The 12264-nt window shown below is 46.6% G+C and overlaps 1 protein-coding gene across 4 annotated transcripts in view; it reads left to right on the forward strand.

Moving 5' to 3' along the window:
- The window catches only part of LOC142468160 (SRSF protein kinase 3-like), a 40392-nt gene extending 29074 nt beyond the window's left edge, over positions 1-11318 (forward strand). For 2 of the 4 annotated variants that reach the window (XM_075574357.1, XM_075574356.1), the window contains exons 4-12: positions 1828-1915; positions 2636-2722; positions 3793-3900; positions 4402-4564; positions 6894-6988; positions 7985-8092; positions 8315-8384; positions 8487-8579; positions 10224-11318. In XM_075574357.1, coding sequence (XP_075430472.1) covers positions 1828-1915; positions 2636-2722; positions 3793-3900; positions 4402-4564; positions 6894-6988; positions 7985-8092; positions 8315-8384; positions 8487-8579; positions 10224-10408 — 997 coding nt within the window. In that variant the 3' untranslated portion in view covers positions 10409-11318. The remainder of the gene's footprint in view (positions 1-1827; positions 1916-2635; positions 2723-3792; positions 3901-4401; positions 4565-6893; positions 6989-7984; positions 8093-8314; positions 8385-8486; positions 8580-10223) is intronic. The other 2 variants (XM_075574358.1, XM_075574359.1) reach the window with 2 other exon arrangements.
- The last annotated feature ends 946 nt before the right edge of the window (positions 11319-12264 follow it).

Genomic DNA, 12264 nt, shown 5'->3' on the forward strand with positions numbered 1-12264 from the left:
CGGTTTGGGGTACTGGACACGGGGGTAAGTGGCGTCCAGGTACTGGTGGACGGTTCGTCGGGATCTTGAGGAGGGGCTCTGAGCGAGAACATTTCCCGTATTACTGGCAAGTCCGAGTATATAAGGGGGTATCCTTCTGGTGGGCACTCGGGGGCTATTAGAATATTCGGGGCCGCTTCAGGGCCTATGTCCCGGCATACGGTGAATAGTAGTGCACTCAAGTGATAAGTAGAGTCGAACACCCTGCCACGGTACCATATTCTATCTGCGCCTAAGAGTTTGCTCAGTGAGTTCCGGATGTCAGTTTCAGGTACTAACGCCGGGACGTTCCCTACTGCAACCACATGTCTAGGGGGTTCACGGACGGTGGTGGCCCACGCGTGGACCTCTTGACGTGAGGGAATTACCATGATGCTGATTTTTGGTGATTCGGTTTTGAATAGGGCACCCCAGGTCTAAGATCTCAGCAGCGCCTCCAAATGTAACGGTCATATCACCCCACCCAATCGCATATACCGCGTGCGTGGAGGGAACATGCAATGTTACCAAGGGGTGCGTGGTGCAATACCTGTTGGCTCACAGAAGGCTGAGCATCCGCTAAGGGAACCTGGGGCAATGTATTACAATACTAATGATGCAGCGCCTCCACCTGCGATGGCTCCCACCAGAGGGGAAGTAGTTCCTCGCAGGACAATACACAATGACCACACAGACAGCTCTATATAACTATTAACTTTACTACATGCAGCAACTTATCACATTACATCTCAACACATGCGCCACGGCGGACGCTAACCACTCTAGGCGTCACGGCGGACGCTACCACCTCTAGGCGTCACGGCGGACGCTACCACCTCTAGGCGTCACGGCGGACGCTACCACCTCTAGGCGTCACGGCGGCCGCTAACCTCCCGCAGAGTGACCCCACCCTGTGTCCAGTAACCCCCACCCAAATGTCTTGCACTCCCAAAATCATATACCAATGTCTGCATATGTATGTGTGACTGCGCAGCCACTATGTCTGGTGATAGGCCTGGTTGGTGCACGTGAGTTGCAGGTTACCTGCCCGGGCTCCAGCCACGGGTACCGCGATATCACCGGAGTTCCGCCCGATCCGACGTTGTCCTCCACACCGCGTTGGGTGAATTCCAGCGCGGATAATATCACCTTAGTCCCAGGGTCTTTGATAGTGTTCTGAGCCCAGAACCCACCTCGCAGGGCCGCACGGCTGTAGCACTGTGTCCCTGACTAAGCTACCAATAAATGGGTCAGTGTCCCTATCTAGGGCCTGTCCCTATACTCCACAAGCTATTAAGTGGCTCAGCCTAACTGGGGGCCTGGGGGCTGCTGGCCTAAGGCAGAGGGTCACTGACTGCCTGTGTCACTGCAAAACCCCGCGAAAAGTATCTCTCCTTTCCCGGGCAAATCCCTCAGCCCTATTGGCTCCCTGGCGTCAGGTGTCTCTGCCCCTATGCACCCTGGGGGCTGGCCGTCTATCCTCACGCATGCGCGAGCTATCAGGGGCCTCCCGCGCTAGCTGGCATCCTGCGCATGCGCGAGCTAACTGTCATGGCGGCGCCCTGCTCCGCTAGCCGCCGGACCGGTGGCAACGCGATCGCGGCCTTAGCGACGGCCCGATCGCGTCCCCGGCAACCGGCCTGCTCGCCGCTCGCGTCCTCGGCAACCGCCCGACCCGCTTCCCTAGCAACCGGCCGCACAGCAACACCGCGCGCTCGCAACGGTGAAGGAGGAGGCGAGTGCGCGAGGGGGGGGGGACAAGGGAGGGGGCAAGTGCGCGAGGGTGACCTGGCTACATCTATATTTCAGGAAGAACAAGTGTGTTGCAGTGAAAATATCGAAGAGCGGCAGAAAGTTCAGTGAGGCTGCCCTGGATGAGGTTTCATTGCTCAATTGTGTAGGGACTTTTCCCATTCAACTGTGCATGGTATTTTTTAGTTTGATACATCAGGTGCAGTGCTTTGCACTTTTGCCTTAATATGTAGACTTCATGCAGTGCACTGCATATACATTTCCTGTTAGGCAAATATATTCAGCACTCGGCTTAGAGCAGCAGTTCAAGCTGCCGTTTTTTAAAAACGTTTTATTTATTTTTTATTTAATATGTGCATCTACAATCCACACAATGATAAGTAATTAGCTAAGTTGCTGATCGGTCGGCGAAGATTCGGCTCGGGGGATCACTAAATGGCTGTCAGGGCAGCAGAAGAGGACCAAAGATGCAAAGTTCTGTGGGGAAGATCATGTGACCAGGCAGCCACTAGATGCAATTGGGGCACTGCTAAGAGAGAGGGCAAGGCTCAAAAAGGGGTGTGTCAGAGCCTGTTTCAGAAGAGGAAGGGGTTGTGACTTTGTAAATGGTTGCTATGGAAACAAAAAATGCTTGTTACATTATAATACATTGAAAATGTAATTCCGAGTTGTTGTTGTTGTTTTTTTTTTTAAACGCTACAAGTATTTTCTCATAGTACAGAACAGATTTATTTTAAAAAAACTCACATGTAGGATATTGCTTGGTCTACAGCTTTAAAATGGTGCAGTGTGTTTTGTCCATGAAAAATAAATGCTGAATTTCCTGAATTGCCCAATTGACTCTACCAATGTTTCTTCTTTCTAGGTAAATGGCGCCCGCAAGAAAGAGACTCAAGGGGAAAATGTCATCCAGTTTCTAGATGATTTTAAATTGATTGGGGAAAATGGTCTTCATATCCGTTTGATGAGAGGGGGGGAAAACTCTCTAGGGGCTTGTCTCTGCAAACCTGTCACGTGTCACACGCGTGGAGCGTGTCTTATTCATTGGATTTCATTCTTTACACTCCCAGCACAAGTAAACTCAAAGAGTTACATTTACCAAAGACCAAAAGCTATTGACTGGCCATTAGCGACATAATGGATCAAGTCACCCTTTCGACCACATACCCCACAGACTTTAATTGAGTATTGGTCTTTTAAAACATCTATTGCCATTTTTAGATCCTACATTTTACAGATTTTTTGCTCTTGATGGATATGCCGGCTTCATGTACACACTGGGTGTCCAGATTGCTTCCTGGCCCTTAGCTAAACATAACTCCTACTACACAGTCCTTACCTCTAATCCAGGAATCCTGCCTTAAAGTGGCTCTCATGGGTGACAGGCGGTGTGAGCGGTTGGTTGCTGTTGGATTCATATGGGTTACAGCTAAGTGTGTTCTGTACTGACCTATAACTTTCATCAGCAATCCGTCACCAACTTGGCCGACATGAAAGCTTTCCCGGTGCAACCAGCGGGTACACATACATTTACCAACATCGCTATTCAATATGGTGTGAAGTGGTTTCCCCCTTTGCTGCCGATGATATTAGCTCCAATCTCTAGATCCTCAAGGTAGAAACAGAACCTATCTTTGATCTGCCATGAAAAAATGAAAACATGCAAAGCAGATGTATCTGGAGTGCCGCAGAATAGCAATACACACACACACACACACACACACACACACACACACACACACACACACACACACACACACACACACATAAAATAAAAATTTAATGTTGTGTTTGTTGGTGAGGGAAGTTTTCATGGATTTATATATGATGCAATGTGGAGAATTGAGTGCTCTCACTGGTGAATGGGATCCTGATAAGTAAGGTGTAGAAATCTCATTGAGCAAGAAAATGGCTATTGTGTGGAGGGGGTGGGGGTGGGGGGGGGGTCGGTGGAGCAACTTGTTTAAGCTCTATAATTAAATGTGCCCATATTTGTGTTAATGAATCCCTAACTTGGTTCTACATGTGTGCCTGGTGTTTGAACTGCTCGGACCCTCTCTCCTACATCTGATGAGGTATCATGGCCCAGAAGGCCTTCCCCTGACATGTGTGAAGAGGATTCTGCAGCAGGTGAGAGACCAACTCTGCTATGCAACTCTACGAAATATGCAGCACACTAGAATAAACTCACACCTCAGCTTTAGCCTTGTAAGATCTGCCAATGCCAGTTTAAACAGGGACACTATAATAATAATAACACCTTTATTTCATATAGCGCTTTTCTCCCATGGGACTCAAAGCGCGTCACAGTTACAGTATAGTGCGCGGTACGCAACACATAGGATTGTTAGACAGTCCCTGCGCAGAGGAGCTTACAATCTATGTGTTTTTCGTGCCCCAGGCACAGGGTGATAAAATGACATGCCCAAGGTCACAAGAAGCTGACACCAGGAATTGAACCCCTGCTTCAAACTCAATAGTATTGTTTTCAGAGTGCCGCTCCTATAATTACTGAAACGTTAAATGGATGAACAGTGGAGAGTTTTAAATAAAGTGTACAATTGCTCGGTAATGCCCAGCTGACTCCTCTGAGAGCAAAGATTTTAAGCACTGAATGTCTGGTTCCCTAAGGTGCTCCATGGACTTCATTTCCTGCACAAGAAATGCCGTATTATCCACGCCGACATCAAACCAGAGAACATACTGGTGTGTGTAAAAGCTGACAACGTCCAGCAGTGTATGGCAGAAGCTGCTGTTTGGAGCCAAAGCCGAACCTGTAACCGCACAGAACAGGGTAAGGGATCCAACATATCGTCCTTTCATTTCTATCAGCTTTGGAAAGTATCGATTTTGCCCGATTATAAGGCGAGGTTTATTTTTTTTCCAATAAAGTTAAGTTGAAAAGAACATACTCGTCTTATAATCGGACCCCGCACCCTTTGCGAGCCAGTCAGCAGTCGGATGTACGAGGTAGGAGGGTAAAACAGAGGAAGCTCCATCTTGGGAGCCTGAAGCAGCCATGTTGCTTGTGGCAGGAAGCTCAAACCGAGAGAGAGACACACACAGAGACAGAGAGACACAGAGAGTAAGGCCCCGCTCACTCTGCTAGCTACACGACGTGCGCGCGCACTCGTTCGTCACTCTTTCATGTTTGGCAATGGGAGTTTTTAGACTTGAAACTACTCCCAGCTGCGAAATACAGCATTGACGGTGCTGCAACTCATGGAGATAACTGAATGTGTGATTTCGTGCGGTAGCCGCATCACGCGTACTTTGCCAGCCAATCAATGAAAGCTCCACCTTCTTTTTTTTCTAAAAAGAGGATGACGTCTTCCCCTGTCCCGCCTACTGTCGGGTCATTCAGTCTGCTGGGGATGTTCACACATCGCCCAGCAGTCAGAGGCGCGCAAACGTGGACGCGCACACGCAATGTCAGGTAGTAGGCACAGTGAGCTCAGCCTAAGGCTAGGGCCCCGCTGCCTCAGACCACGCGCCTGCACTGCAGACAGGCGGCATGTGGAGAGGCACTTGACCGCTATATGTGGTCTGTAGGGAGCGGGGGTCAGGGGGCGTGGTTTGAGCGGAGGGCTGCAGGAGGGACCCCCCACATGCCCTCGGCTGCTCTCCGTGCTACTCCCCCCCTCCACATGCCCTCTGCTGCTCCCGTCCGATCCAACTCCCCCCTCCCCTCCAGCGGATGGCTGCAGCGGGGGTCAGTCTCCCGGGCTGCAGGAAGGAGCTGCTGCCGGCTGTATGCTGGAAGGTAAGCAGCTCCCCCCACCCCCACAAATACCCTCCTCTCCGTGCTGATCCCTCCGCCCGGTACACACACACACACACACACACACACCACCCCCCTACCTTGTGGAGGAAGCTGTCTGACAGCTCCTGCTCCCGCCCCCGCCGCTGATGGGCTCATCAGCGCACCACGTGACGCGTCACTGCGCGTTGTGAACCGTGCAGCGAGGGGGGACTGGGACCGGCTCGGAAGGATACCCCTGCTGGTGAGGAACGTGCACGCGGCCGCCCGCGCCGCCGGACGCAGCGGGACCAAAGCCTAAGAGAAAAAGACACAAGAGACAATGTGTGTGCAAACTTTTTTCTTTCAAGCTACTACTGAATGGACTTACAGCACGAAATGTGGAACACATTTGCATTTGATTTGAAAAATAAATCTGGAATTTAGCCCTTATTCTGTGATGGATCAGCATCTCTCCAAATGCAGTTCAAAAAAGCACGTATTCATGTGAAAATGTCCCAACCAATATTAGGTTTATAATTTAAAATATGTTTAATATCATTATCATTCATTCAATATCATTATTATTACCTTTATCAATCATTATTTCTCTAATACAGATCACTCACTTCCCTATATGTCTCATGCCCGTCCCACAAAATATCCACTCAAATAAGAATTTAAAAAAAAAATTATTGAACAGCAAATCACCACATTTAAAGCAACATAAATGTTAAAATATATATTTTAAACGTCAATTTCACAGATCAGATGCTGATCTGTGTTTCAGCCTGATGTTTCTGTGCCCAAGGACGTAACTCTCAGAGTTGAGGAAGCATAATCAGTACAGGTAGTCTTCGTTATCCAACGTATCACTTTACATGAATGGCATATCCAACGCTTTACAGCGCAACCCTAAGGGCCATTTTTTGACACCTGAATGCGTTATCCGACGCCTGAATGCGTTATCCAACGCTCACCGCCGCTGATTAACATGAGACTCACTTTGCAGCGGTTTCACTATCCAACGCTACTTCCAGAACGGATTCCGTTGGATAACCGAGGACTGCCTGTATTCCAATCAATATCTGAAACCCTGGAGAGTGGCAGAGTCGCCAAATTAGTTGCGTTGCATGCATAACCTTACAAAAATAAAAGGTTACATTGTTGTCAGTCCGTATTTTGGCCTCTCTTAGAGCTCCCAACAGATAAAACCTCATGTACACAATATATTATAAGAAGCTCAACATCCTAATCGTGTCTGCTTTGCTTATCCACTGTTCCCTTTTGCAAAATAGACACTCTTTCCCACTGTCCACATGGTTATGTCTCTCAGTCATTGTAGCCGGTGATCTGTGTTGACACTTTTCTGTGTCTTCCGTAGGAGTCGATGTGAACTTCCTAACGCACCTTTTTGAAACTGGAAATGCAGACATGCTGGGAGTGAAGATTGCAGACCTGGGCAGCGCGTGCTGGACCGTGAGCTTCTTCATATGGTTCTGTAGAAGTTAGTGGATGGTGGTAGAATGGCCTGTATCTTCTTAAGGTGTTTTGCACGTTCTTTTATCTGCAAGCATTTCACAAAGGGGTCGGTCTATATAATGGCAGGGTCAGCCGACAAGAAATGCTGGTGAGTAGCGATGTATGGACAAGGAGAAGTTTGCACGGTGTGGTGAAACATTCTGCAAAAAGAGCAAGCTTTGCAACAACAAAAAACTAATTGCCAAGCATTAAAAGTAAAATGGACAAGGACACATGGCCCCTGACATCTTGGCTAAATTCTGGCAAAATTCAGACACAGGTTGGGCAAAATGTGAGAGAAATCAGCGAAGGAAATAGAAAGGTAACTCTACTGGTGAGAGCAGACTTGTTATCATTATTCTTGCAACTGAATTTCCATCCCTCTTTTACGCTGGATGATTCCTGGTTTAGCATACATTCAGAACATCTCAGAGGTTAAATGTATGTTTTGCTAAAGCCAGACTTATTTATAAAAGCATTTATTAATAGAGCTACATACAGTTATAGAGCGCACATGGGCAATAATATGGTGTGTATACTGTATGTATGTATATATAATATAAAAACTGTGTTAACAGCGATCATTAGCGTATAAGGGTTCCATGTAAAAATGGTTTTCAGGCAAAAGGTGACACGGTGTGCTCATTTGCATGTAATTTCCCAGAATCCCCTGCTGCAGTGGAAGTGCTGGGTGATAATGGTGAAAGGCGCGGTTGCAGACCTGTCTAAGACATGCAAATGAGCATACAGTAATATTTCCATTTGCTATATGCTTTGCTGTGGAGGTTTTTTTCTTCACTTTTTTAACCCACCATAACTTAACTAAGAATAGATAGATAGATAGATAGCAAATAATAAGATCACTTGTATACTTCTCCCCAAGCTGTCTTGTTTGGGGAAGGGTAATGGATAGACTCAGAAATTCTCGCTAATGATCATTTCTGTCTGGTGCAGTATAAACCCTTTTCTGAGGAGATCCAGACACAGCAGTACCGATCCCTGGAGGTTCTGTTGGGCTCAGGATACAGCACACCTGCTGACATATGGAGCACAGCATGCATGGTTCGTATGGCAGTTCAAACCTCATGGTACATTACTCTCCTGCTCCTTTAATCTCGGCTTTGTGTTGAGTACAGCCCGAACTTTCAAACAACATCATACAAACCAAGGTGCAGGCCTATCTGGCATTTACAGAGTTAAGTTAGGAGTGGGCATTCAGAATGTATTTCTATTAACTGCATTATTGCAATAGAAAGACAGTAACAAGTTGTTTTGTTGCCATAGGCATTTGAAATGGCCACCTCATTCTACCTCTTTGAGCCCCAAGCTGGAAAAACATTCTCGAGAAATGATGGTATGATTGTGTCCAGCTTTACGTCTCTCGTTTGTACAGCGGCCCCAGTATCTATATTACTCAGCATGTCATTTCTCTCCCTCCCTCCCTCTCTCTCTCCAGATCACATTGCTTGTATGATTGAGCTGCTTGGTCGCATACCTCCCAAAGTGGCTCTCTCAGGGAAGAATTCACCAACATTTTTCAACAAACAGGGTACGAAGCAGAAGCAAGTGCGTCCACATCAGCCCTAGGGACATAGTGATGTGTAACCTTAGGCGGGGGGGGGGTGGGGGGGGGGGAGAGAGGCTTTACTACCTTCTATTATGAAGCAAAAACATAGGAACAGCAGAGCACAGCCAAGAAACACCTAAATGGGGCAGGAAAGCACAAAGTAGAAAAAGTTACTTTATTTAGCACATAGATAAGAAGCGGAGGATCACTGGGTCTCTAACGCGTTTCGCGCTGGGTAAGTACTTTATGTGGTTGATGAACATTTATTTGTTGAATTATATTGCTGCGGATCATGTTGGGCACCGACCACAGACAAGTTCTACCTTCTATTACTAATGGCAGGCGAGTATCTTGGCGATTACACTTGACTTCCAACCTATGGCAGAAGCGCCTGGCCATTGGGATCCCTGCAATGACTGGTACACAGTAATTGATATATACCAGTACTTGTTGAAAGTGTATCTTTGTAATACTGCGGAGGAAAAAACAACAGGTTTTGGCTACCTTTTGAATGTGAGAGGAGAATGTGAGAGAGGAGTCGAGTGTGACCCCTAAGCAGCGTGCTTGGGCTACTGGGTGAATGATCGTAGTTCCAACAGTAATGTGGAAGGAGGTAGTAGGGCCAGGTTTGGGAGGAAGTATGAGGAGCTCTGTTTTAGCCATGTTGAGTTTAAGGCGGCGGAGGGCCATCCAGGATGATATAGCAGAGAGACATTCAGAAACTTTAGTCTGTACAGCAGGTGTAAGGTCAGGGGTTGAAAAGTAATTTTGTGTGTCATCAGCATAGAGGTGATATTTGAACCCAAGAGATGTGATTAGGTCACCTAGAGAGTGTGAGAAAAGAGAAGAGGTTCCAGGACAGAGCCCTGGGATACCCCCACAGAGAGATCGATAGAGGAGGAGGCGGTGTTAGCTAAAGAGACACTGAAAGTATGATGGGAGAGGTAAGAGGAGATACAGGATAGAGCTGTGTTCCGAATACCAAGAGTATGGAGAATGTGAAGGAGAAGAGGGTGGTCCATAGTATCAAACGCTGCAGAGAGGTCAAGTAATATGAGCAGAATGTAATGACATCTGTCTTTGGCAGCATGGCAGTCATTCATTATTTTAGTGAGGGCTGTTTCAGTGGAGTGAGCAGTGCGGAAGCCAGATTGTAGAGGGTCTAGAAGAGAGTAGGTGTTGAGAAAATGGAGCAAGCGAGAAAATACAAGACATTCAAGGAGTTTAGAGGGCAAGAGTGAGACAGGTGGATAGCTAGAAAGACAGGTAGGGTCAAGCTTACTGTTTTTGAGTAATGGTATAACTGTTGCATGTTTGAAGGAAGAGGGAAAGGTACCAGAGTAGAGGGAGGACATGACACACAAGTATGAATTCCTTCACCACTCCCCCCTCCCCTCCCATTTCACACTAGCTCTCCCTTCCTTCCTATGGATGTAAACGTTTTGTACGAGTGTCCAGTATTTTCGGAGAAACAATCTTGCAGCCCTAGTTCACAAGTCCAGAATATTGTCCCAAAGATGCAAAGTTACATAGACACTGTGCATTTGCAGTGGCTGGAGATTGAAAACAGTCACATACTTTTGGGCCCACTTGAATTTTTCCGTTATGCACTCATCTTTCCTACAGGTGATCTCCTGCGGATCCCTTATCTGTACCCTTGTGGTCTGTATGATACTCTGGTGAACAGACACAAGTGGCAGAAGAATGAGGCTCTTGTGTTTGCCAGCTTTCTCCTACCGATGCTGGAATATCTGCCTGAAACGAGAGCCACTGCTGAAAAATGTCTTCAGCATCCCTGGCTACAGTGTTAAGAAGGAACACGGATATGTGCACATTCATATTTTTTTGTATATACATCTTCTATCCAAAGCTCTTCATAAACTCTTAGAATAAGAAACATTTTTGCAGGTTTTATTTCAACATGTTCTGGTCCACAATAAAGATTATTTGATAAGTTGGCCCACAAATCCTCAGTACTGTATATGAAAACAGAAGCATATGCTTCCAAAATCAGGGCTCTAAAGTGTGCAGGTACATCCAAAGTGATATATAACAATGTCAATTGGATGTATATGTAATTATAACCATAATGAAGTAGGTAATGTGTCCGGGTCCACTGTTAGAGTTAAACAGATCACGAATGCTCATATGTACAGGGTGTAAGCATATAAAGACACTAGGGATGACAATGAGACCCAAAAGTAGGAAAGTCAGACCCCCAGTAAGCTGATAATACACAACCCATAGAGCTAGACCTTGGAGTGGTTGAGGTTTTAAAAGTCCATATGATTCAAAAATATAACGCGTACTCACCACCTTGTGGAATTATTTGCCCGAACACAGCGTGCTCTCTGCCTGGATAGATGCCAGCAATGGTGTCCACTGGAAGGAGTGTGATGGCGATGCACACTCACAGGAACCTCTGACGCGTTTCACGCATGCGTGCGCTTTGTCAAAGAGCACGCATGCGCGAAACGCATCAGAGGTTCCTCCCAGGATTCTTGTCTAAGTGACCGATCAATCCGTTCTCCTGTGATCGATCAGCGAAGATTCAGCTCCAGGGCTCACTAAATGGCTTTCAGTGCAGCAGAAGAGGACCAAAGATGCAAAGTTCTGTGGGGAAGATCATGTGACCAGGCAGTCACTAGATATAATTGGTGCACTGCTAGAGAGAGGGCAGGGCTCAAAAAGGGGTGTGCCAGAGCCTGTTTCAGAAGAGGAAGGGGATGTGACTCTGTAAATGGTTGCTGTAGAAAAAAAATGGTTGTTCCATTATAATACATAAAAAATGTCATTCACAGTTGTTGTTCTTTCTTTTCAAATGCTACAAGTATTTCTCATAGTTCAAAACTGCTTCATTTAAAAAAAAAAAAAAAAAACACATGCAGGATATTGCTTGGTCTGCAGCTTTTAATAATTTGAGAACACAGAACATGGACACAGGCAGGAATGCGTTGCTGGCCACTCTGGCTCGCAAAGGGTTAATGGGAACGTGGTGACATCTATTAGTGAAACTGCATTGATGCATCTATGGGGTTTTAAAGCTTAAATCATGGAATTCTGGTGCCTCCCCCCTCCCCCTCCACCATATGTACCAAATAAGAAAATCCCATTGAAAGCAATACAGGCATACCCCGCATTAATGTACGCAATGGGTCCAGAGCATGTATGTAAAGCGAAAATGTACTTAAAGTGAAGCACTATCTTTTTTCCACTTTTAGATGCATGTACTGTACTGTAATCGTCTTATACGTGCATAACTGATGTAAATAACGCATTTGTAACAGGCTCTATAGTCTCCCCGCTTGCGCACAGCTTCGGTACAGGTATGGAGCCGGTATTGCTGCTCAGGACGTGCTGACAGGCGCATGCGTGAGCTGCCGTTTGCCCATTGGGCGATATGTCCTTACTCGCGAGTGTACTTAAAGTGAGTGTCCTTAAACCGGGATATGCCTGTAGTGTGTTTCTTGAATACATCTGGTGCAACTTTTTAGCCCCAGAATTGCACCTCTTTTGATTTGATACTTGGGGTTTATTTTATTAAAGATTCTCACGGCTGCCTACCTGGGGGCAAAAATGGTGCACCCCCCCCCCCCAGCACCATCTCGATCAAAGAAAAGGGATCCCAATTGTTGTTTATGAATCCGGTGCTGTATTTTTGCAATGA

Source organism: Ascaphus truei, chromosome 17 (genome assembly GCF_040206685.1).
Source record: "Ascaphus truei isolate aAscTru1 chromosome 17, aAscTru1.hap1, whole genome shotgun sequence".
NCBI classification, from domain to species: domain Eukaryota; kingdom Metazoa; phylum Chordata; class Amphibia; order Anura; family Ascaphidae; genus Ascaphus; species Ascaphus truei.